This window comes from Cyprinus carpio, chromosome A12, assembly GCF_018340385.1.
Source record: "Cyprinus carpio isolate SPL01 chromosome A12, ASM1834038v1, whole genome shotgun sequence".
Taxonomy (NCBI): domain Eukaryota; kingdom Metazoa; phylum Chordata; class Actinopteri; order Cypriniformes; family Cyprinidae; genus Cyprinus; species Cyprinus carpio.
Window position 1 is genome coordinate 10,876,911 of NC_056583.1, and position 27,715 is coordinate 10,904,625.

General features: G+C 36.5%; 1 protein-coding gene across 1 annotated transcript; it reads right to left on the reverse strand.

Annotated features, from left to right (window-relative positions):
- Positions 1 to 27,604, reverse strand: LOC109053259 (calcineurin-like phosphoesterase domain containing 1). The gene is made up of 4 exons (XM_042767492.1): positions 27,401 to 27,604; positions 22,612 to 22,830; positions 11,722 to 12,144; positions 1 to 1,559 (listed from the first exon to the last, which is right to left on the reverse strand). Exons 1-4 carry the CDS (start codon positions 27,462 to 27,464, stop codon positions 1,336 to 1,338), a joined length of 930 nt encoding a protein of 309 aa, XP_042623426.1. The 5' UTR covers positions 27,465 to 27,604; the 3' UTR covers positions 1 to 1,335.
- Between the last annotated feature and the right edge of the window lie 111 nt (positions 27,605 to 27,715).

Here is a 27,715-nt window from a genome sequence, read left to right on the forward strand (position 1 = left end):
TTCAGTTTTCAGTTGAACGTTTCATTCAAACTGAATGGTAATTACATAATTGATAGTAAACAGCACATTCCAGGGCACAGTTTATGGTGGGGCCCCAAAACAGCGGACAAAGGTTTGCTACATTTTATTGGATCTGGACATCTGGTACCAAGCCCGGGAATGACAGGACTTCTCATTGGTCAAAATGCAGTTTCTGCCCTTCACCCACCTGGAGACTGATTCTTTCGATGATCTTTTGATGTTGCGAGACAACAACAGATGCAGCATGTCTTGAGTCTCCATCCTAGAGAGACAAAGAGGATCGACCAACTTCTGAGTCTCTAGACCAGAGAGGCACAAGACATACAGACATTTGCAATAAGGTTACGCTCCAGCGTGCAAACCTCCAATTCATCTGCATGTTCCAGGACCTTCCGCACCTAAATCCAGGGCCACGTCTGTGTTCCAGATTTTAGGAACCTTTGATGCTCGAGGTGATCAGCATCCTATAGAGCTTCATGTTAAATGCTGTTGAAACAGATTTCTGCTCCTTTACCCTTTGCACTGCTACCAGCACAACCAGAGGAAGAAGTCACCTCCACTGGACATACAAATGAAAACTTTTGAACCCCTCTGTATGATCATAGCATTAGACATTACATTTAAATATTACATGGAAAGACAAAGATAACTGGAAGATATCCAGTTTAATTTTAGCATGTATAACTGGTGAGGAAGCTACGAGGTCACACATTGGATTCAGACAAGAGCTTGGTCATTTTAAGATGTCTTTCTTGCTGCATGCTTGCCGCCAAAGTCGTTCAGTCACACCCCGCTGTTTTCAGGCGCTTCTAAGTGTGAGGTGAGGTCAGCAATTATGTTTTTGGTGATCCACCCACAGAACAAGTGACTCGATGTCCCGGTCACCACAGCCACGTCTTTCAATAGTTACCATGGAGATTGCCTCTTTCCTCCTCTCAGAGACGGAACAGAGTAATGAGCAGAGAGAAGCAAGGAGTCAACTCATCAAACTGTCATCCAAAATGTTCAGCACTATTAAACTACCATTGTACCCTAGCATCTCCTCACTCCATTAGTATGATGAGGTGATTTAACTCCAGTGTTTAAGGAATTCTCAGACACATTTGCATGATTAAAGTATGGAAACAGATGAGGTGAGTATCAAAGATCAAAAGAGTCACTAGTTCGAATTTTTAATGCTTGCTAATGTATTCAGAATGTAAGGCTCTTTTTTTACACACCTGAAAGCTCTAAATGTACTATCAACGGCTCAGTTTCTAGAATGAATGCTGAAGATGAAGATACAATCACATGATTAGTGACCTGGAGGTGGACTCAAACCAACAATTTCTTCAGGTCTTCGTCCATTCCTCTTTGGGTTAATTGGTCCAGACTATGGTAGCGATGGATGATGTCATCTTTAGTAACTACTACCACTCGCACACCATGAGCGTCATCTCCCAGCTGACAACCAACAGCAGAGCTCACCACCATATCCAGCCCATCATAGCAGCCCCCTGCATTTCTGTGGTAGTGCCCGGAGAACACAGCTTTCACCCCTGAAACGAGAGACATATAGTAGAAGTCTAGTTAAAAATAAAATGTTTCTCCAGTGAAATCACACAAAATAGTCAATTTATGATCACATCAGTCTCAGTTTCATGTCTACAGATGCACACAGTCCATTTGATGACCAGATACATATTAATGCATCTGATGCATTATGCTTACAAAACCAGAGGGTACCTGTTCGATCTTTAGATAAAAGTGAATAAATCTAAATCAACCTAGAAACTAAGGTGTACTTGCCAGGTTGATACTTTATTTTTTTAGGATGAAATAATCACTGGATTTGCCAACTTTTGAAAGGTTAGTAACAAAATCATTGAAAGAAATTCAAAGTTTTATTTGAGGTACTTGAGTGAACTACATATCCATTTTCACTTTATTTTCTGAGTTTGTCTGTGTACTTGCTACGTTTGGATGGGTAGAAATGAATTTTTTTGTGTCAAATGTAAAGGGAATTCAAAATTAATCATAAAACAAATCAGAACTATAATTTCTCTTCCTTGCAGGCCTAACATAACAAAATGTTCTAACACTTTAGTTAGTGTGTTGCAATAATTGATGCATATGGAAAAGACGGCTGTACATCTGTTGCTAAACTGAACATTTAAGGAAATCCTATCATATTAGAGAAAAATTATGCAATGAGTAAGCAAGTTGCCTTTGTCATGCACCTATTCTATAAAAACTGTTGTATCCTTTTTGCTGGAGGGATTCTCTGTGATTGTAATTAAAGCATATTCAAAGGCATCATCTGGAGTCTGTCTGGTTATTATTGGTGGAACACTAGAGATCTTAGTCCCAAGTGTCGTCTGACTCAGAATGAGACTCATAGGCATGGGTAGCATGGGTAGCACACATTGGGTAGCTGTAATTCTTAACTGAATTGTCTAAGGTCTGGTTCTCCAGTGCAGTCAGAGACACCTGAGGATCATTTCTGGTGTTGGGAGACCCAGTTTAACTTAAGTCAGGGGCATATGGGAATTTATTCCACACATAATTTATTGTGACAGTCTATTTTAGATAATCCACCTTTAAATGGCACTTAAAAACAAAACCAACATAGGTTACATTTCTGTCAAGCTTAGGACCATTATGATTTAAAGAAATTAATACTTTATTCAGCAAGGATGCATTAAATTGATCAAAAGTGACAGTAAAGACATTTATAATGTCACAAAGGAATTCCTTATAAAAAAAAATAAAAAAAAAAAAAAATGTTCCTTTTAAACTTTCTATTCATCAAAGAATCCTGGAAAAAGTTTTATCATTGCATCAAGAAAAATATTAAGTAGCATAATTTTTTTTACTGTTTTTACTGTATTATTAATCAAATAAATGCAGACTTGGTAAGCTTAAGAGACTTCTTACAAAAACAATAGCAAATCTTACCGACTCCATACTTTTAAACAGTATAGCATGGATGTTAGTAAGATAGTCTGTTCCATTCTAAGTAGTCAGTTCTTGACCAGCATGAGCTGCATTGTGGACCACATTATGCACAAGACTATAATCAAACTAATATTATGAGGCTATGAGCTCAACACTGTCACTGAATCATCTGCATTTCCTGTCTGATTGACTATGTCTCCACGCTGGTAGAATCAACTGCAAAACCACCTGGGCATGAGGGAGGCCGCTTCGGATTCAGTTTGCCCATCAGTCTGCATAACCATTGTGAAGCTTCTCATCTCTCCTCTGCAGCAGTGGCCGAGGGTATGCCATTCATGAGTTTAAAGCAATGGACCGAATGCAGAATCACTATAGTTCATCAAACAAGTCACCCAGAGTGAGACACACAAGTGAGCTTTCTTTTTTTGTGAGGGACGTGAGGCTGAAGATGGCTCTTCTACAGTTCAGCCGAGGTTTCTTTTCTGAAGAGGATTCTGAAAAGGTGGTACCCCCATACTGAGGTAATAGATGCATTTGGAAACAGGAAATTCACATGAATTTTTCATTCAGACAGTGCAAAGGTACCAAAAACCAGAGGGATGAAGGCAAAATACACAAAAGAAAAAGAGGAAGAAAGGAGAAAATGATTATGACAGAACACAATGTTAAGAGGTATAATTACATATTGCTGCTTGTTATCAGAGCTCATCTAAATTTCACGAGTTGTTCTTGTTCCACATGCACATGATAGCTTTCATGCTCTGTTGGACACTGCTAATGAAACCACACAAACGAACACAATTACAAATACCTTGACACTTGAAGACTTAGACAATGCAGCACATAAAGCAGAAATCTTTCCAAAAATTGAAAAAACAATTAAAACATTAAAATGAGTTATTTGCTTGTCAATAACTGAAATCGGAAGATTATGCACATTTCAAGCATCTTTCACATATCTTAACCTCTAACACACTCGATGGAAACAAGCAACAGAAACATGACGGGAAAAAAGTGTGTCCAATTATCTGGAGAATTCAGATGTGAAAATGAGGAGGGGGAAGAGAAATCAAGGCACTTTTTAAACAAGTCATTTATTCTAAGGACATCATCTCTACTGCACTAGCGGACAGAATAATTAGGCATGCAATACTGTTAATGACTGCACACATCAGCTGTAACTACACATCAGCCTGAAACCTGCTACAAAATAGGGGGCACTTTCCACAAATCTGCACAAAACAGCCCTGAAACTATTAAAAAACGATTTGTTTGTGTTATTTTCTATGAACGTTCTGCAAAAGTAGGCGCTTAACATTTGGAAACCGTGAATTAATTAAATATCAGTTTAACAGATTATGTCAAAATCTGATGCATGCTGTTTATTGCTGGATAAAGTCAAGAAGACCAAAACCCACCTCAAGGTATAGGTCGAGATAGGTGGAATAGCCCAAAAACAATATTTTAAAGAGGGCTTACAGGCATTTGACCTTAACTGGTACTTTCATTTTATACAAGACAGTTTATCAAATCCCCATCCCCTCAAAAAAAGAAAAAGATATTTATGCTTTTAACGCTACAATAGAAGGTCTTTTTCCATTATCATCTCAAAATAAACCGTTTTTTCTTCTGTTCATGTAATCACATTAGTCTGTGTCTCTCTGTTTGGACATTGTTTTGCTTTGCATGCCATAAAAATTAATGCATTTTTGCGACAGTGTCTCAGCATGCTTGCAGTCGCTTCTTTTCTCGGTTGTGATTTTTTTGGCTGTTAACATATCAGTGTGTCCATACTCCCACCAGTTCTGTAATCAGGCTGATTAATAAGCTGTGATCTCTTAACAACAAACAGAGCTGTGATGGTGGAGATTTGTTGTAAAGTCAGACGTTTCTGCGTGTTTATAAGAAGACATCCATCCAAAGATGACCAAAGAATGTCAAATTGCTGGGAATTTTGGGATGCTACACTAATGCCAAGAGCAGTACTATGGCAGCACCCTTCTGTACTGCTTCCACAGTAAATTTCTCCTGAAATTTGTCCACTGCTTGCAGCGACTTATTTCCATAAATTGCTTTTTATTTCACATCTTGTAGAAATATTTGACAAAATCCCTTTTATCTGCCTGTTAATTAATGGGCTCATTACTGCAAGAAGAGTGGTATCTAGGGATCAACATGCCTTTTAGCTGAGAGAGGTGAAATTTGCTGAGAATGTGAGAGAATAGTACATACTAAAAATAAACATTCACATAAAATAAGCCAGAGATCTAGTCCAATAAGGAAGTATGATGCCGTTCTGTGTTCAGTTCTCTGGAGACACTCTAAAGTGCTACCAGAGTCTCTATTCCCAGCCACAGAACTTACAGATCTACCAGATTTGGATGATATGTAAATCCTCATCTCGTCTCATCTATTCAAACTACTCAGACTGCATTAACGGTTTAGTTTGAGGATTGTGTGTGTGTTTCTGCCTGTTTGTGTGTGCTGTCATTAGGCCACTGGGATACATTATGCACAAACTCTGCCAGAAATAATTTGCAAGACATAAGGAAGTACAAAATGATTTTGTGCAAGGAGAACATTGCTTATGCCGGTCATGTATCGCAACCATTTATCACTGTGTAGATCCTCTAAATTGGGGATGGAGTTTTGTGTAATTATGATTTCATCCAAATATGCATGAAAGGCAACTGGCATAGTGCTTGGCAATTTCAATCAAGCTGATTCCTATACACAACAGAGCTGTTTCTTATCTTTAAAAACATGATCATCATGTTTATTTTCTCAGTTTTTACATTTATGCATTTAGCAGATGCTTTTATCCAAAGCTACTGACAGTGCATTCAGGCTAACATTTTTTTATCTAACATGTGTTCCCTGGGAATCTAACCCACAACCTTTTGCGCTGCTAATGCAATGCTCTACCACTGAGCCACAGGAACACAATTTTTACATTTAGATTACTTTTGCCGCTTATGTATTCTTTAAAAACACTACAAATTTTAACAACACTGTTAAAAGTAACCTTTGTATATGTCAAAATAAATATACAGTTTTCATACTCTACTTTATATTATAATGTTTTGACTGTTCACTGGCGCATTTAAAATGATTGATTTTAGTTTTTAGTGTTATATTTTAAATGTATTTATACAAAATAAAAGAACTTTAATAATGGCCATTTATCAGCCATGATATAACATGAAAAATTATCAGTTTACTGTTATTTATTATTGAGTTTTTAATCAGTACAAAGTTTGATGAAAAACGAAGTAAATTAAGTAATCTGCAGTTTACCTTAAAGGAACAGTTCACCCAAAAACAAAAACACAGTTGAACATTCGCTCTCCTTTAGGCCTTCCAAGATTTAGATTAGTTTGTTTCTTCATCAGATTTGGAGAAATTTAGCATTACATCACTTGCTCACCAATGAATCCTCTGCAGTGAATGGGTGCCGTCAGAATGAGACATTAAACAGCTTATAATCTACAAGTAATCCACATGACTCCAGTCCATCAATTAATGTAGTGTGAAGCAAAAAGCTGAGTGTTTGTAATAAACAGATCGTTGTTTCTAGATAAAACATGAATCCGGGTAAGTGGCCGCTTAGGGCCCCGTGGAATCAGGGGGAATCTGATATTGGCGAAACATATTTGGCAATTGCTCCAGTGTGTATTTGTGCTCTGGAGAGTGTCAAATTTTCACTCACCGCTCAAATTACATAGATTTTGTCAAGTGCTAAGTTCTGTAAGCTTGCGAATCCTCTTAGGATACCAACGTCTAGATACAATCTAAATAATAAGAGAATCATTGTGCAATGCAGACAGCTTCAATGATTAACGGGACTTTGTGAGATCGTGATGAACTGAAGTGAATGAAAGCTTTTAGTGATTATAGAGGGAGCACTATTTGCGCACTTTCTAGGCTGTATAATCCTGACTGTCTCAGAATGGATATATTAATCTCAGAGAAGAAAGTATCGTGTTTTGTGTTATGATTTTATTTGTCTTGATGTTTCAAAATGACTCGCTTGTGTGCTTTTCCTACGCGCAAAGTTAAAACGCATTAATGCATTAATAACGGATTTTAATTTTGGGGGGAACTATTCCTTTGACCCAAATTACCAATCAAAGACATAATACTCGAAGAAACCACAAATGCAATCCAAGGCTTTGGACCGACCCTTTTCAGTCCATTTTTGCTAAATGTTCAGTTGCTAGTTATCTTTTTAAGCCCCTGAAACATTCCTTACAATGATGCAAGACCTTGAGATACACAAAAGCACAGCCAAGCCTCTCCTTAAGGATATCTGATAACAATGGGCACTCCATCACACTGTAACCTCCACAGAACACACTATTCTTCAATGTCTGCCTAAAACAACACGCTTGCCAGCTTACCTACAATTCTCAGCAGATGACAAGCATTCTGTTGATTAACCAAATCCCGCTCTCATTTCTACTGGCATGTGCTGAATGAGAGCATTAAGACAGCTGAAAATAGCAGAGGAAACACTTGGCTTATCACTGCTAATTAACACACTACAAGATAGCACCACTGGCAGTGTGAGAAATGTTTTTGCATTATAAAACAATGCAATGGGGGCTCAAAAACACAAGTTGCCTTTTAAGACAGCACAAGCTCTCTTTCTACTTGTGTGTTTAGTGCTGTTGTCAAGAGTACATTTACCAATAAGATGCAATCAAGGGTTTTTACAAAGCACACAAACATTTAAACTTCGTTTAACCATGGCTCTTATAAAAGATGCAATTAGGATAGACTTGAAAGTAAAACAACAAAATGTCTCATGGGTTTCTTCTGTGCATAGGAGTGAAAAAAAAATGCATCCCTAGTATTCAGGTGTTCAAAACACCCTACAATCATACCCAAATATATCTGATTTAGGGAGAAAATATGTGCAAAGTATTAATACAGTGAGAAAAAAATGGATATAAGTTCTCTTATTGGTAGCTGTAAACATAACTAGATTAGTCAAAAAACTATTTAAAACCGAACATGCAAGAAGCTGAGGATGCGCAGAACCTTGTGAAAGACTCACTAAGCTCTGCCCACCTTGGTAACTGTTGCTAACTCAGACAAGTTTTACAGAACGTCAAATGGGATTGCATTGGAGATTTTGAGGAACAGCCTGATATAAATAAAGCATGCTCATAATGTCTGATGATAGGATATCATACTTAAAAGAATGAGGTGATATCGCAATGCAGGTTATTTTGTAAAATTACGAAGAAACTTGACAAAACTGCAAATCAAAATCAAGGCAAACACTTCAACTGAAAAAAAGAGCATATGTAGGTACATGCTTATCCAGTAATTAGGGCGACAAACAGTTCAATCTTCAGCATGAATGATGGAAAAGAAAAAAAATTATGAGTATATTATCTATAGATACCTTGCCATTCTATTGTAGTAGATATTTTTCATAAAACTGTTTAAAACTACCCAAACAAACAGATTGCTCACATAATTACATTAGAAAATAAAAAAGCCAGATAGTAAAAAATTTCTAATGTAGGTTTGGTCATTAATGTTTTTAAGGAAGGACTTAGCGAAGGGACAATTCTTGGGGATATTGTGGGGCTTTTCATTCAGACTCTACACTCATGCTGCAGGATCTACAAAAAACAAGACCAGTTGCTACAGTAATTTTTATGATTAACACAAAGCTCATCACAAAACACAGAGGACCTGACAGACAGAGAAATGTACAGTATTTTACTGTTATGTCAGTGCTGCAGATGAATATAGGTCTGTAAACAGCTTGTGATATCAGGAACTGTATATTATATGCATTCATTGCAAATGCAACCCACTGTACAAACCTCAAAAAGCTAACAGACATCTGGAGTGATCAGCATGTTTTCCCCAAAGGCAGATGTTTCACAGCCTCGCTGCCTTTTAGAAAATGCAGTTTAAATCACACAAATATAATTTGCAGCAGGATATTAAATCTACGAGCTCAAGGAGCCCGGGAAAATGAGTTTGTGGGCAGTGGCTGTGTTTTCCTCTGACAGTGATCTCTGATCTCCAAGAGGATTGTTTTATTTTTTTCAAGAAAATTCCTCATTTTTGCATCCTTCGTGTTTTGATCATTGAGAAATTAGAAAGTGGAAATGGTAAAAGTAGATGTGACAGTGCTCCGATCAAGCCCCTCTCTGTCGCCCACTACAGCACCCCACTCATTTACATTACACACTACTCGATTTTCATGATCACACAGCATATACAAAATGAGAGATTAAAGTTTGAATCTAATATTAAAGATGTCACTTTTTCATGCCTAGAGAGGTTTAATCTTTCTGTTTTGCCTGTTTTTATTTTTAAAAAACGATTTTCAGTATCAGTGCACCATGATGCATCTCTGACCATACAAAGATCAATATATATAATTTCTTTTGAACATTAACCTTTGGAATAAAGAATGATCTGTATTTTTTCCCTTATGGCTAACATAATCGTCAACCCATTGGATTTACTTGTTACTTTTCCAACATACACAGGACAGCAACTCATTTAATGGTTTCTGGTGTCAGAACTACTTTGTATAACTGAAAATAAATGGAGAGAATGAATTAATCTGACATGTACAGAGATGCATATCATTTGATAGCTGTAACAATAACATTGCAGTTTCTCAATCCTTGTAGCCACATGATAGTCTCAGCCTCAGACGTCACGCCCACTGACCGTTGGCTAAACGTCTGATGCATATGGCACACAAACGTGGAAACATTTCAAGTCATCATCAGATTGGTTGAATTCTACAGGATTTCCGGCAGATGTGTGTATTGCGTTCTTTAACGTTCCGCCTGGAAACAAAGATGTCGTGCCGCCAAACCCCTTCACGAAAGAAGAAAGCTGTCGTGTTTAGAACTGTGAGGACAAGTGCTTATCATGACCAACTAAACACTGGATTCTTAAAAGAATGTGAAAAAACTCAAGTTCGTGGCATAGAATCTTTAAAACATGTTGGATTGTTTTACACATCGGTCTGTTATTGTGGCGACATTTCCATGCCCCAAAACGTGACGATGAACGAAACTAACTGTGTTTGTTTGTTTGACATGTCGGTCAAACGGCCTTATGGGCGGGCCTTGGCCAATGAAAGCTGCCATGGATTCAGTCCATTCAGGCTAAAATACTGAGTCACCTGTTAATAGTTGAAATCTTTTTTTAAGCAAAAAGACTGAAACCTCCAAAAATGCTCATTAGATATTAACATATAGAATAGAGTATTGAGCAACATACACAGTGTATGTCCACACAGCTGTTAAATAAAGCAACATCCGCTCTGATTCAGCCTTCTCTGAGTTCTATAATCAATAATTAACCTATGCACAACATGCCTCTTATAGAGTCTACACTTATAATAGAATCTTGTGTATGGAAAACTTGCATATTTCTTGTCCATAAAGCTTTAATTATATATCCGGTAAAAGCACTCCAAGGCACTCACAGCATAATTAAATAGTCACAGGCAATGCAACAGCATTATTCCACCATGTGACCATAAATGTGCCATTTACTGCAACATTCTTGCATCGATTATTCCAAGGTCTTATACACCCTGATTATTATTTAGTGAAAAAAAAAAAAATCAAGTAGTTCTCCATTCTTTTGTAACTCTGATATCTATATACACACACACACACACACACACACACACACACACACACACATAGAGTTGTGGTCAAAATTTTACATACACTTTGCAGCATCTGCAAAATGTTAATTATTTTACCAAAATAAGAGGGATCATATGGAAAAAAATTCATTAAATGCCTGAAGGTAAAAACTTTCTGAATTTGAAGATCAGGGTAAGTACTAAATGACACTATATGATATTTAGGCAAAATAATAAAAATGTACACATCTTCTTTCTGTTCAAAAGTTCATACCCCTGGCTCTTAATGCATCGTGTTTCCTTCTGGAGCATCAGTGACCATTTGAAACTATTGTAATTGTTATGTATGAGTCCCTCAGTTGTCTTCAGTGTGAAAAGATGGATCTCAAAATCATACAGACATTGTTGGAAAGGGTTCAGTATTTTCTCTTGTGGATTATATGTAAACGTCTTTTATGTGAAAACCACAACTGTATGTGTGTGTGTGTGTATATATATATATATATATATATATATATATATATATATATATATATATATAGAGAGAGAGAGAGAGAGAGAGAGAGAGAGAGAGAGAGTTGTTTTGTTGAATATGAAAAGGTCACACTCTTCACTGTATTGTATTTTTTTTTTAATTAACTGAATGAATTATTTTGTTTGTAGGCCTACTGTACACTGATCCATTATATAGACTAGTTAATATATATACTACTGATATATTACCCTTTCTGTCCAATCACAAACAAATAAATCAGTTGGTGCTTTTTTTTTTTATCAAACCATTTGGCGAATAAGTCAGAAACAAACAATAAGTCACTTACTGAAAAGCAGATTTATATTTCTTAGTATATAACTGAGAACTAAAACCGTTTATTTATGCCTCGTGAAAGCAATGTGAAAAAAAATGCAAATCGATATAATTTTTGTTGTTCTTATGAAAATTTATAAAAAAATAAATTGATTTCTATTTAGCATATTTTTGGGAAAACGCTAAACAAAATTCTGAGTATATGGCATCCCTAAAGACAGAGATTATTCTTTGATACTTTATGACATGATATATGAACACTTGCAGCTTGTCTTGTTTGAGGTGTGAAGCTCAAGTGCTTTCTTCTCACCTGCTTGTTTGAATCTCTGGATCAAGCGCTCTCTGATTCCCTTCTGCAGGTTGAAGTAGTCATCCTCTTCGTCAGGTTTATGGAGGAAGAGTGGAATATGCTGGAAGACAAGCACGTGGCAGGAGGGGGTCTGGATGGCTCTTTGCAGCTGGCTCTCCAGCCAGACCTCATGGGCCTCCATTAACTCAGGACAGCCTGATGAGTCGAAGAAGAACTGAGAGTTCAACACCAAACACAAAACCCCACCCACCCAAAAACTAAAGTAATCATCGCCCCAGTCACGGCAGAACTGCTCCACGCTCTCTGGAGTGGGTGTGTTGCCAAGATCGTGGTTGCCACTGACGAACACTAGAGGAATGTCGGGGTCACTTCCTCTAAGTGCTTCTTTGAGGTCCTTAACCTGTTCTTCTCTGAATGGACATCCTGAAAAATGAAGAGAGATTTTTCTTGGTTGAAAAGCCTCATTTAAGTAAGTACTGTATGTCTTAGTATGTCAATAAAATAACATCTGCAACCCAACTTAATTCCTTAATGAGCTCCATTTCTTACAACAGGATATTTAGGATACCTGGAACTTGGTTTTAGGTGGAGCAAAATCATTTATAATATTTATATTTTCATTTGAATTTCATTGATCACTCATTATCCCAAACATATATTTATATTTTCTTCTCTGGAATAACATGCATGGATGATTTGTGCATAACAGGAGCAAAAAAGACTTTACACATGAAAAAACTACAGTTAAATCCTCCGGAGCAATATTAAGCACAGCAGCAATGAACACAGCAGGAACAGTCGGCTTTCAGTGGAAAATAAGATGCAGCACCAGACATAGTATATAAATACTATCTTCAATGGCTCTTTCCATCTTCAAAAGAATACTGAAGTAGGCAATATGTGGAGGATTCAGAATAAAGTTTCTGTTTCATACAGAAGATAGGAAAGCATCCATTCTAACCGCATTTCTCTAAAGTAAAGGCAGACTGTCAAGCGATGAGTTTTGAAGCTCGTTAATAACAGCCTTAGGTTACCTCTAATATGACAAGTAGGGCATCTTGCTAATTGCCTGCTGTGAATTTGAAACTCAATGAGAAGCAGAGCTGAAATTAGAGTTGGCATTAGTGGCTGTGGTGTTGTGAATGCTAGACAAAGAAAACTAAACCAACAGACTATGATTCTAATCTATGGAGACAATTAACTGCCTTTCCAACACCTTACTAAAATGTGTACAAAAAATTTTTATCCATTTTTTTTTTTTTTGTAAATTATTATCAAGCAACCCTCTACAATGCAAGCAAATCACTCACATATGTGACCAAATTGCGCATCAGGATGCTAAAGAATGCCTGTCGATAGCCGCTGGCAAGTAAATTACAAGTTAGAGTTAGAGCAGTCTTCTCAACTCTGTCCCTCAAAGTCCACTTTTCTGCAGAGTTTAGCTCCAACTTTGATCAAACTCAGCTGCCTATAGATTCCTATTGATCCTGAAGACCTTAATTAGCTTGTTCAGGTGTGTTTGATTAGGGTTGAGAACCCCTGAAGCCTTCTACACACAGCACGATTTTAGCAATCCTGTAAGATCATTGCTGGTCACACTGTGCGACATGGATCTAATAAACTTGGGTATGACATGCATGTAGACTGTACGATGGAGACACCTATTGATTCATAGGCTAAGTACGATGTTAAAGTTAGAGCAGAGAACGTTTCTATAAAAGAATAAAACGTTATTAGCATGCGCTAGTGGTAAACAAAAAGAGCATAATGAATCACATTTTGACAGTTGTAGTTTTTATGTGTGCTGAAAAAAAATGGGAGCGGCGCAAGTGGAAGAAATAAGAGCTTGAGGTAAGCAGTTTTATGTTTTAGCACCATATCGCATTGATTTCATGTCGCATTTTTACTGTTTGGTCAGTAAACATGGGTGGTAACTGCGAACACACTGTGCGATGATCATGCTGAATTTCTGACACTGCCAGAAAATTATCGTAGTCTATCTTTGGTCGCAAGACTGTGACAACAGCCATCTTTGAACCTCTCTCACTGTACGATATATGACCACCGATTAGGAGCCATGATCACAGAAATAGCCATGATTGTTTCACAATGCCAATCTTTTGTTGGGAACAGCCGAAAATCATGCAGTGTGTCTCGGGCTTTAGACAGAGACTAAAATAGCCTTAGTAGTTCAGACCAAATATATATTCACGGTATGTTGTGTTCTATTTTCTCTCACACACATACAAAGACAGAACACTAGAGAGTCTGACATAAAGAATTGGTATGCTAGATGTAAATGTTTTCTTTTTCAAATGGTACTTCCTGTCACAGGGGCATAACTTTCGTCTAACAGTTGGGGGGTACTAGTCTCGCGTAGCCAGGCCTTCAGACTGAAGGTCTGGAATTCTTGGCAGCTTTCATTGGCTAAGGCCCGCCCATGAGGCCACTTGACTGACATCTCAAACAACCAATCACAGTTCGTTTCATTCATCGTCACGTTTCGAGGTGTGGAAATGTCGCCACAATAACAGACCGGTGTGTAAAACTCTCTGACATATTTTAAAGATTCTATGCGGCAAACTTTAAATATTTCACACACTTTTGAAGATCCAGCGTTTAGCTGATCCTGATAAGCGCTTGTCATCACAGTTGTAAAAACGGCAGCTTTCTTCTTTCGTGAGGGGGTTTGACACCACGTCATCTTTGTTTTCAGGTGGAACATTAAAGAACGCGACACACACGTCTCGCGGAAATCCTGTAGAATTCAACCAATCCGATGACGACTTCGACACTCCTGAAGTGTTTCCACTTTTGTGTCCCATATGAATCAGACGTTCAGCCAACGGCCCGTGGGCGTGACGTCTGAGGCTGAGACTAGGGGGGACAATAAACATAAAATTTCTCAAGAGCATTTTTTGAAGGGGACATAAATAATACAGCTAAAATTGTACTTGTAAGGATATGTATACACAGAGGAAAGCCATACTACTATTAGTGCAGCAGGGAGACCGTGCCGAATTAGACAACTTTAAGCTGTTGTGGTCGCGCAACAACATCGCTCGTGACCGTCTTAGATACTACTATCCATCACAGTGTTGCCAAGTCCGCTGGTTTCCTGTGGAATTGGGTTACTTTATCACTGTTGCCACGGGTTGTTTTTCATGTCCGCGCGTTGAAGCGACCCAATAATGTGTATTTTAGCCCCAGAACACAATTTTTACCAGGAGACCCCTTTGAAATGCAGATAATTTGGGCTAGTTTTGAGTAGCAATTGGGCAGGTTTTGTTGTGAAATCCTGGCAACCCTTTCCTTTGAAAAAAGTAAGTGGTCTTGTTGTGAATAGGCCAATTACTACTCTTACTTTGTGATCAATGCCATTATCAATGCCCAATATCTGAATCTGAGCCTCACTTTGACTTTCTCTCTGAGTTATGTAACATTCAATTTCAACAGGTCCCCCATTTCTCCAAGCTGTGCCAAATCCCACAGAAATCTATTAAAACCTCTCCCAATAGAGATCTCTATCAGCTAAACATACAGAGAAGAGAGGGCTCTTCCAGAGCTGATTTCCCCCAGTCAGCCCACTGATGTGCAGCTGCTCCTCAGAGAACTTCACTTTTATCCGCTTTCAACAGCAATTAAAAACCTAACGTATGTGGAAGGGGAAACAGAAGGATATGAAAACCTCCGCCTCACCTTCTGAGTTGTCCCCTACCACAGCACACACAAGGCTACAGGCAGCAGGCAAACGTTTTTATAGTCCCCATAAGGAAAGCATCAGGTTCAGTGCTCTCCAAATCTAATCACCTCCCTCGATGATCTCTCCTGCTGCCAGTCAGGAGAAGTCCTTGAACCGGAAAGCTCACAAGCTTCTGTGCTGGTATCAAGGAGCAGCCCTTCAATTACCGAGCGGATCTTTGCTTGTCCAACATGCTGCCGCTGACTGTTCATTATGGCAATCAGAACACAGGAGGAAGATTGGCTGAAATAAAATCAGATTTGGTCGCCAATGAGGTTTAAAGAGTCACAGCAAGTGTTTAATGAAGGAAATATTGACTGACAGGGTTGTTCTAAACTCTGAGATAGCCAATACAGCGGTCATAAAAAGGGATACTTCACCTAAGAATTAAAATTCTTTCACTAACCCTCGTTACCAAAACAGTTGGATTTTTCTTCCATAAACCACAAAAAGAGATATTAGGCAGGATGTTTTTGCTGCTCTTTTCCATATAATGTAAGTAAATGGTGACCAGGGCCATAAAGTAGATAAAACTAACAATTAATTGAAAAATTTCATTATATTAGTGTGATTTAAATGTGCACATATTCAAAGAGTGTCACAAATGGTTATGAGACATACATAGTGTACACCATATTACTTCCTTTACTGTATTTTTGATTAAATAAAATGTTTCTTTCAAATACATAGAATCTTACCGACCTCATTCAGAATTCAGAATTGCAGAGAAAATTTCTTAAATAACAATTTAATTTAACAATCTGTTGCTTACACAAAGCTAACATATGGTTTGAGAAGACTTTGAATATAGCACAAAAGTTGTTTGGATTACTTTTATTTTCCATTTAGTCATCCGGTCACCATTTAATTTTCCCGTGTGGAGTGGGCCATATGGCTTTTTAATGACCAAGTAAATTGTGACCGAATTTTCATTTTGGGGTGAAAATTCCCTTTAAGGATGACAAATATCAAATTGACATATTCCACCATCTAGAAATATGTAAGCTCTGTAAGATCCTCAATCAAAAATATACAGCAAGCTTCCAGCAGTTGAAACTACAGAATTCAGGGATGATTTCTTCGAGTCTATGTGGGTCGAAAGAAAAGGTCGATCACAAAGGCACAGCAATGCTCGGGATGTCCCCCAAGATACAGGTGTACTATAGCCTCCTGTCAAGTAGTATTACTGTCTATTGTTTGAGCTGCACCACACAGAACCTGGTCAAGGTGTGATGGTCTGAATGAATCACAGGGGGTACTACCCGACCTGCAGGATAACCACACCAGGAAGAGCAAGACTAAAGCCAAAAAAATCATTACAGATCCCTGCCATCCAAACAACAGCCTCTTCTCACTGCTGCAGTCAGAAAAAGCCTAGCATAGCCTTGGGGTCAATACAGAGAGGTTACACCCAAACTATCCATACACTTAATGAGGACTCTGCCAGGGGCTTTGTCACTTTGTCTTTTTGTGCTGCAGATTATCCTAATAATTGTAAGCAAGCACACTATTTTCGTCGCGACTTTGACTGGCGCTCAGCTTCACGTTTTTAATGCTGCGTGTTTTTGAACAGTTACATTTAAAATAGCCTGTCTCAAGCTGCAGCAATATGTTTCATTCATTTTTGTGCTGTTTTTGCGCTCTCATCTGAGTGAATACTTCGCTATGTGTGTCCGGGCTTCTACAGCAAATGCGTCCTGCGCATTCATATGCGCTGAAAACTGCCAAACTTAATGCTTAAATGTTACAATTACTTTGAAATAACCAAATAAATTCATTAAATAATTCTTACTGTTTGGGATTTAAGACAAGTCTGGGGCTGTCCTAAATTGAAGAAGTTATTTACAATGATTTTTAAGAAGATTCTTTTCAAGAATTTGAATTCTTCTTAAGTTTTATCTTAAGAAAAATCTTAAGAAAAAAGTTAAGAACATTCTTAAGATGAATTTTTGGGAATACAAAATATTCTTAACTTTTTTTCTAAAGTTCAAAAATAAGAAGAAAACGGCAGTTAAGAAGAAATTTCTTAAGAATGTTTGGTGAATCCAGCCCCTGGTCGCTCAGATGTATATCATCCAATAATCATTTATTTCTCTTTTGCACACCCTCATAATTTGTACTTTTGTATATATCACCCAGCCATGTGTATAACTTAAAAAGACACAAACCGTAGGTTATGCAATGTTTACAAATGGTTACAAAACAGCACCTGCTGTTAACATCAGGGTAGGCAAGAACATCTTTTCGGCAGTGCATCTGCTGAATTAGTAATTATTTTAAGTATAACTTCAATAATAAATGAATAATAGAATGATTTTTGTGCACATTTTAAGGTACAGAAAAGCTTTTACAGTCATGATTGTGACTTAATATCTCATAGTGTGACTTATAACTCAAAGTTGTGATTTTATGTGTCTTGTAATTGCATCTTAAAATACGAGTTTTTTTATTTTTTATGGTAACTCTTTACTTTTTTGTTTACTCTGAGGCAAAAACTGGCTTACATATAAATTGTCATTAAATTTATATTATTTATATTATAATTAAATATAACTTTGTACATGTATCTGATTTGATGTTTAACAATAAACAATTGATATGATAATTAGGAGATGTTAAGGTAAAGGGTAAGGCGCTAATTAAAAAAAAATGAAAGCCACCTGTTTCAAAAAAATAATACTTTCCTATATATCTTACAATGTGACTTGTTCCTCACAAATTGCAATTAAAAATGTGTATTTATTATTTCCTTGTTTATCTCACAACAACTTCACCTTATTTTATTTTTTTGGCAATAAACTGGCAATAAACTTTAAATGACAATTCCACATTAAAATGACTGTACACATTTCATTCTGTATCTGAAATGACTTTAACAAAACCATTACTTTTGAATGAAAAATGAAAAATTCATTCTTTGAGTCAACAATGAAAATTGCTATAGAAGCTTTGTCAAAACATGTGTTTTGCAGCCTTGTCTAGATATAATCAACCATCACCCAAGACTGTCAGATCAGAGTCACACCCCTGTTTTTCTTTTATTTGTCTGCTGGTGTGTTTTTATTTTTCTGTAGGTATGTTTTTATATTTCTGTGATTTTTTTTTTTTGATTTTTTTATCGTGATTGAAGATCAAAGATGAGCAAAGGCAAATAAAACGTTGAGTAAGCTGTTCTCTTTCACTGACTTCTGCTATCAAAGCCCTAATGCCTAATGAAGAAGTGGTGAGGAGGAAGTGGCGCAGGTCTGGTGAAGCCAGTGCGGGGCAGAGAGAGGAAACACACTGCATGACGGACATGGCGTGTAATGCATATGGCATCCATTGCCTGCTCTTCTAGCCTGACACTAATGGGTGTTGACACCAGGCCGTTTAAAGGTCTCCAAACCTCATAAAGTTCCATAGCTGTGCCTTTACAGGCAGCTTATGATAACCTGACCTATAAATTACATCCAGCAGGGAAGCCACAAGCCTGGGCTCATATTAAATCAAGCAAATAAGACACTTCAGAGTTCCCTCGGATCCTAAAAGGGGATAATCTGATAAGTCAGCCATTGAAAAAACAGTTACTGTCAACATTTGGGTGATTTAAATTCATGCGGTGAGAAACATTTATGACAGCTTTAAATGTACTGTCACTTTGATACTGGCACTCAAGTGCGAGACATTCAAGCGCAAGAAACATTGCCTCAGAGACTAGAAACTTGAAACCTAATTTACAAACACTCTCGTCACTTTCACAGGTGACTTCCAGTCAGCACATTCATGTTTGCAGGATAACTACCGCCTAGCCTTCAGAGGTTATTTTTTATTTTCCTGTGTGCTTTGCAGTTTGAGCTGAGGCAGTTAGATAAGTGCTGAGATTGCAGGTAATCGGCTCATGCAGATCTATCTGACAGTAGTACTATTCAGGTACAAAATACTATAGAAATTGAATAATCAAATGTAAAAATGAAACACTGCATAGTTTTCACTGTATGAATCATATTGATCTTTATTACAACTACTAAAGATTACATCAAGAGCAGTGAATTATTGTTTTGTTTTCTTTTGTTGTTTGATTCAAACTAACACAACAGACAGCAGCAGGTATATTATAGTGATGTCACTTTAAGACTGTACGGATATAATGTGTAGCAATATACACCATATAGCAAAATCTCAACTGATTCACACTTTATATTGGTGCCAAGCTACATATACAGTTTTATGCAAAAGTTTGGGCACCCCTGATAATTATCATAATTTCATTGTATATTCTGCTGGACTATATAAGCAGCAACTTCATTTGGATATATTTTATACCTTATGGAAACAGTAACATTTCAGTTCTGAAATAAAAAAAATTGAATCAACAGAAACTATGTAATATGAAACATAACAAAAGCAAAAAATTTGGCCACCCCAACAGAATAATGGCATCAATATTTAGTACAGCCACATTTTGCTGAAATGACAGCCAGTAGATGCTTCTTATAACTACTGATAAGTCCCTGAATTCTCACTACAGGTATTTTGGACCATTCTTCCTTGCAAAATTTCTCCAGTTCAGGCAGGTTTGACGGCACCCGAAGCATGGACAGCCCGCATCAAATCAATCCATATATTTTCAGTTATATTTATATTCTGGGAACTGGGATGGCCATTCAAGAACACTATACAGTATCTGTGTCTGTGCATGAATTTTTTGGTAGATTTGGAACAATGCTTTGGGTCAATGTCCTGCTGAAACAACCAACCCTGGTGTAACTTCAAACTCTTGGCTGATTTTTCAACATTGTTCTTAATAATCTGGTGATACTGGGTGTAATCCATGGGACCCTCAACTCTGACAAGGTTACCATTACCTGTTGCCACATAGCAAAATTTACAGTAGGGAACAGGTTCTTCTCCTGAAATGGGGTGCTCTTTTTCTGCCCTGCATTCAAAGCATCTATGGTTGTGACCAAATAACTCTATCTTAGTTTTATTGTTACACAACACATTATTTGGCTTGTCCAGATGAGCCTTTGCATACGTCAAATGACTCTGCTTGCTGGCAGTATGCAGAAATACGCATCACCCTTCCATTGGGCTGTTACTTGTGCAAAGTGCACTGGACTGTGGAAAGATGTACAATGACAATATTAGCAACAATATGTTCTTGGAGCTCTTTGGGGGTGGTCTGTGGTTTGTCTGTGACCATTCTTACCACTCTTCGTCTTTGACTTTCAGATATTTTTCTCAGCCTACCCCATCTTTCCTTCACAAGGACTGTTTCTGTGGCCTTCCGTTTTCTAACTATATTTCTGACTGTGGAGGCAGAAAACTTAAACCTTTCTGATAATTTTTGTATCCTTTTCCTAATTCATATCGACAAATTAGCCTATTAGGTCATTAGAGAGTTATTTTAAGGTTCCTCTATTTTTAATATAACTCTGACTGTATTCGAATGAAAGAACAAAGTCATACACCTAGGATGACTTGAGGGTGAGTAATTTATGGACTAATTTAAATTTTTGGGTGAACGATCCCTTTAACTTAATTAGTTACAAAAAAATAATGTGATTAAAATATTTTAATGCAGTTAACGCACTGGCCCCGCCCCCAGACCTGTACATCATCTTACATTTCATACAGTTGACTGTTGACAAATATGATACAGGGCAACAACTCCATAAATGCAGTCATACCCTAAAAATCAAGATATTGGTGCAAAAAATGCCCCTTTCTTTTTTTGTCACATATTTATATCATACAATACCGATATCACACGAGCAGGGAAAGCAGTAGGCTATTACAAGAGTGCTGTTTTTGACCCAAATATCACAAGTTTAAATGCGATTTTATACAACAGTTCAGTAAGAAGTTGATATTGTGTTATTATTATTATTATTTTAAACAGAATATTATGTTTTTGCTCAATTTCGCTAAGAATATATTACCTTTAAAGCCACAACAGAATTGTTGCACGTCTACGAGCAACACAGCAGTGTTTAGTTTTTGAATGAATCCACATTTTGTACAAATCATGTGAACCAATGATTCAAAGACCCATTCATAAAGAGAGCCGTTTACTTCATTACTAAATGAATCAGCCGTTTGAACGAATCGACCAAAGACATTTACCGCCACCTGCTGGCAGATTTAGTTTCTTATTTAGAGTATCATTTAATTAATAATAATAATAATAATAATAATAATAAAAACATTAAAGGGATAGTTCACCCGAAAATTTTTTATTTTGTCACCATTTACTCACTCTCATGTCCTTTCAAATCTTTCTTTTGTGGAACATAAAATAAAATAATTTGAAGACTGTTGGTACAAAGCTGTTTTGGTTACCATTGACTTTCATTGTATGAACAAACAATACTAAGATGTTTCTCAAATGATCTTCTTTTATATTCCATAGTTTATAATAGGCCGTTGTAGCCTAAATGTTTATGTGTAATATTTTTTGTTGTTGTTGTTGAATCAAATAAAATATTTCTAAAGCTACAATTTATGTCTACTTTATACTTTCTCATTTAACAAAAATATCTTTAAATAACCTTTTATGGGTATTTTCACAGTCAAATTTATTTTGCGATTAATTAGAATAATTAATCAAAACATCATGTAATCAATTAGATGAAAAATTTTAATATCCTTGCTCTTCCAAGATTTATAATGGCAGTGAATGGGGTTTAAGATTTTGAAGCCCAAAAAATGACATCCATACATCATAAAAAGTACTCCACAAGGCTCCGGGGGTTAATAAAGACTTTCTGAAGTGAACTGATGCATTTCTGTAAAAAAAAAAATCCTTATTCAAAACTTTATAAACCGTAATTTCTAGCTTCCGCTAACTGTCATGCATTCACGTGAGAGTGGCTGAAATTTGTATTTTTGTATTATTTTCTATAGTTTTTATTTATGTAATATATATATATATATATAAAAAATATAATATATAGACGAATAAGGTTCTTCAGATTATTAAAATATTATTCACACTAAGAATAGTTCTTCTTTTAGAAACTATTCTTTGGGCTACTCAAAATGTTCCTTCTACTAAATTGCTATAAATCCTTTTGGAACCTTTTTAGGTATATAGAGGTCTAACATTTCTGGAGAAAGCAATCCTTTAGCATTCCATCAGCACCATTTCAGTGGAACAGGTGGCTTACCAGGCATAGCATGGACCAGGTCTCCACACAGGACCAGGAAGCGAGGTCTGGGCTGTAGTTTGTTGATTGCCTGAACTGCCTGTTTTGTGAGCTGAACCTCCTCAGTCCACTCATCCCCTCCTGAATCACAGTCACCAATCCTCCATGCCTTCATCAGGCCAAGCTGGGGGTCCGCAGCCTGGATGAAGTAAAAGGGCCCACTCCACTCTTTCTGTTCATCTGGAAAGAACAGGAGAAAATAACCTGAAGCTGACAAACCCTCTACTTTAAATATCTAAATTTTTAATGCTGTGTTTGTGGATAATGCATACAATGTTTTACATAATTAAACATTACATAAGATGCTAACAATCAAACTGTTTAAAGTATTTATAAAAATCTTTATCTCAAGTGAGAGTCAGTTAAGGGCACAGCTCTAACACCTGGAACATGTGGAAACGTTCGTCTCGCCTGTCGTATAGAAACTTCAGCTGTATATAACACCTTCACAGCAGTTCTTGTGTTATAAGGAAACAAAAACGGCAGGAAAAAAGTCGATTTTCACACCTCAGGGTTTACACAGCACAAATACAGCTCAGAAACAGCTTTTACCCATGAATCTTTGAGAAACTTCCAGCATTAAAACTTGGTCAAAATATAAATGAAGTAGATACCCCTGCTGGGAACATCACACAAGTCTTGTCTTTGCTTTGCTTTCACTTACACTGAGTGTGTGAAGAGGTTTTTGACAGAGCAGCAAGCCTCAAATACTAGAGAAAAAATAGAGAATTTCTTTCTGTTCCTGATCCTGACAGTGCAGCCTAGAATGGAAAAGAATTTTATGATTCTGTTTTATCCTTAGCTACACATTGTCATATGAACAACTAGTCAACAAACTCTAAGATTTTTGTCTCACAATTCATTATAAATTGTGTGATTCACTAAAAAGACCTGGCTCATAAAAGTCATTTGTTAGGGAATTAGACTACACAGATTGTGCAGTATGCTGCAGTATGGCCAGACTACACTTTTTTTCTGTGTATGTTTTTGATTCACTGTAAGAACACTTTCACTGAATTCAATCATTCGGTGACCGGGCTACACTGAATTTGGTGTATGTTTTTTGATTCACAAAAAAAAAAAAAAAAAAAAAAGACCCAGCTCATTTGTTGGGGAATCAGACTACACTGGTTGCACAGTATGTTTTAGATTTACTAAAAAGAACTGACTTGTAAGAGTCTTTCATTCTGTGGCCAGGCTACACTGGTTGCAGTAGGAATCCAAGATATTGGGGAAAAAAACTGAAATTGCGATATTTTGTTTTACTGCAATATATAAATCACCAGATGACTTGAATAGCTCTATTTGAAAAAAAAAAAAAAAAATACAATGTTACCCTTTACTTTGTAGGTGAGTAAATCAGCATAGAAAATAACAAACATAATATTATAAGCTTATATATATATTAATATTATAAGCTTATATATATATATAATAGAACAAGGATACCATTTAAATAAACAGCACTTTATATTATTCAGGTAAGTCTAACAGTATTCACTCTTCAGGTGCAGAAAGTGAATAAAATTCATGACACAATTCAAGAAACAGGATCATTAAACTGCTGTGAACCAATATACTATTACATATTCGTTTTCTTTCTCAATTTAGCTTCACCTAAGCCATAAGCAACTGTGTGTACAAGGATACTTGCAAAGACATGCATTTTGACATAATTTTGTGCCATTTCAGCACACATTTCAGACGAAATTAACGGAATTCGATGTTCATGTGCATCTGCGTGGCTCTGTGTGTGAGCACAGAAAACAGCGCATGTTCATAATTGAGCTCTATTTTGCACCATCTCACACTCAAATGGTTTAAAATTGCTTGAATGTTTAAACCGACAGGACCTAAAACACATGCAAATGATGAACCTTCATTGTATGATGGTTAAACTTTGCAATTAATCCAAGAATCACCTGCGTTTCGAACCCTGGTACCTGGTCCTTATGGATTAACAATCACTATACTATACATGCGCACATCGAGATATCGATGCTGAAATGATATATCGTGCAGCCCTAGGTCACGGTGTATGCTCACCGTTCAGCACTCTAGATAGCGCTGTTAAAGCAACATTAATTAAGTAATGCAGGAAACTGTCAGCATATTTCAGCAATATATATTTAATCGGGATTGTGGAAGAATTGTTAAAGGAATTCTGAATAAGAATCAGTTCTTGGATACTATTGTCATAAATAAATAAATAAATATTTCCAAATGAGCTGCATTTTAATTAGTAATGCAGCCAATGAAGTTTCAACATCAGTCCCTGTGGAGCAACCATGTTATTCCAATCGTTTTGTCATTCTAACAAGATGAAGTGTTTGCTATGCCTCGAGCATCTCTTTGGGAAAGCACAAAACCTGCTTACAATAAATAAACAAAATAAAAACACATGATATCTGACCAATTCAAAAAGCATTTAAAATGTACCATCTGCTGCCTGGAATCTTGTTTGTTGTCTAACGCTTTCATGTACAGTCCCCAGAGACTGGAAACTATTTTCAGGCAACTTTAAACAACATGAATTGAGAGGAGCAGACAAAGCTCTGATGACAGCTGATAAGCACAAGCCTCTTTTAGCAAAGATAAATCAGAGGGATATCTCAGATGATTCCCAGAGCTTTCAAATACTGCTAACCTAATCATAAGTCAAGATAAAAGCCTCCTGTGATAAAGCATTAAAATATCAACTCAACTCACAGCATCCTCTAACAGTCACTGCTGTAGTGTAGGTTTTTCTCACACGAAAACAAAAGGGAAAAAATTTTGCAGATGTCAACACTGCCAGCTTAAAGCAAAGAATAAGCAAGAAATTGGTCTGAGATGAAGATTTCAGACTGGATTTACATAAACAGTCAAGCAGAGGAACCACACAGGGACACAAATCACTTCAAAACACTTAGACACTGAAAAACACCAAATCAAAGGTTATAGTCTGCACAAATTTTAAATGATAAATCTATTTTCTAAATGCATCTAATTGATGTTATCGTGAACAATTTATCTATGAATGTGTATTTATTTATTTATTTTTCATCAAAAACATTATGACGATCCTTTTCACTATGATTTACACTACCGCTCATATGTTTGGGATCAGTACGACTTGTAATGTTTTATAAAGAAGTCTCTTATGCTCATCAAGGCTGCATTTATTTGATCACAAATACAGAGAAAAAAATAGTTATCTTGCAAAATGTTATTACAATATAAAATAATGGTTCCTGTTTTAATATCCTTTAAAATATAATTTATTTCTGTGATGCAAAGCTGAATTTCTATTAGCCATTACTCCAGTATAAAGTGTCATATTGTCACTCCTATACTGTTTGTTGTGTTTTCTTTCCCCATGTGCTCTGTCTCCTGTTCATTATGTCATTTGGTTCAGGTGTGTCTAGTTAATTATCTTCATTTGCCAGCCTACTTAAGTTGTGGTTTGTTCACTGTTTTCTGTCCAGTATTGTTGATGCTACCCTGTGTGTTAGACTTTCTTCTTCATGTGGATTACCATTAAAAGTTTGTTATCGTTGTTGTGCCTTTGTCTCCCTAACAGCAGTAGCGTGACACATGATCCTTAGGAAATCATTCTAGTATGGTGATTTATTATTAGAATTATCAATGTTGGCAACAGTTGTGCTGCCAAATATTTTTTTGGAAACTGCTATACTTTTTTTCATGATTCTTTGAAGAATAAAAAGTTAAAAAGAACCGCATTTATTCAAAACATAAAACTTTTCTAACAATATAAATCTTTGCTATCACTTCTTAACAATTGAACACGTCCTTGCTGAATAAAAGTTATAATTTCTTAATAAAAAAAAAAGAATAAAAATTTACTGACCCCAAACATTTGAACTGTAGTGTATATTGTAATAAAAGATTTATATTTTAAATCAATCTTCTTTTTAACTTTTTATTCATCAAAGAATTTTGAAAAGTATTACAGGTTCCAAAAAATATTAAGCGGCACAACAGTTTCCAGCGCTGAAAATAAATCAGCATATTAGAATGATTTCTGAAGGATCATGTGACACTGAAGACTGGAGTAATGATGCTGAAAATTCAGCTTTGCATCACAGGAATAAATTAGATTTTAATGTAAAATAGAAAAACCTTATTTTCCATCATAATAATATTTCACAATATTACATTTTTTTTTTTATTCAAATAAATGCAGCAATGATGATAAAAATCGTTCTTATGTAAATATCTGCATATTGTTGGCCATATTGCATATTGTTCCTGGTTTTGGTTTTAAGGTGATTTTTGTTCACTATAAACTTTTGATGTTTGATCTTGAATGACCAATTGGGACTCAAATTAAATCTGGGTCCTAAAACAAAACCGGTTTTTAATGGCTGATTTAGCACATTTTAACCTATTTGCCCTAAAATATTAGGTTAACTTTGTTTTGTGTACGTCATGTGACACGTCAAGGTTTCTATCTAAACTCCACTGCAACTATCTACAGCTCAATGCAAAGTGGTTTGTTATTCCAATCCTGACATAGCTACAGTAGCCTAAAACTTTGCTTTAAAGTCGACAGTCTGTGCTTTTCAGAGACTTGTTGGAATTCGGTACACCGGTCAACATCAAACGAGTTTAGAGAGGACTGTAAACTTCGATTTCAAGCAGTGTTCCAAAATACATAAACGACCTTGAACCAAAACATACTGTCATAATTCAAAGCTTCGCAGCATTATAAAGTAAATCGACATTAGCTAGCCTCAGCTAACCGTACCTTCTGTCAGCCCCTTATACTTCCGATCCTTCGCTCTCAGAAAGACACTTTCGTCCCCTGCCATTGAAACGCGTTCGCTACCTAGTATAGGACAATAAACCGTTCAACCTATATTTCGTACGTCTAGCAATCGTGTTTGGGCGTTCGTTGCTAAATCTGACGATGTCATCGGTTACTTAACAGTAGTGTGTTTGTGAATCGATGCGTTTGTTGATGTATTAGCAATGTCTGGGAATGTTCGTAGTCGACTCTAAACTACAGGCTGACTACAAAAGAGTTAAAAGTCGGATCTCTAATGCTCATTATTGATATATT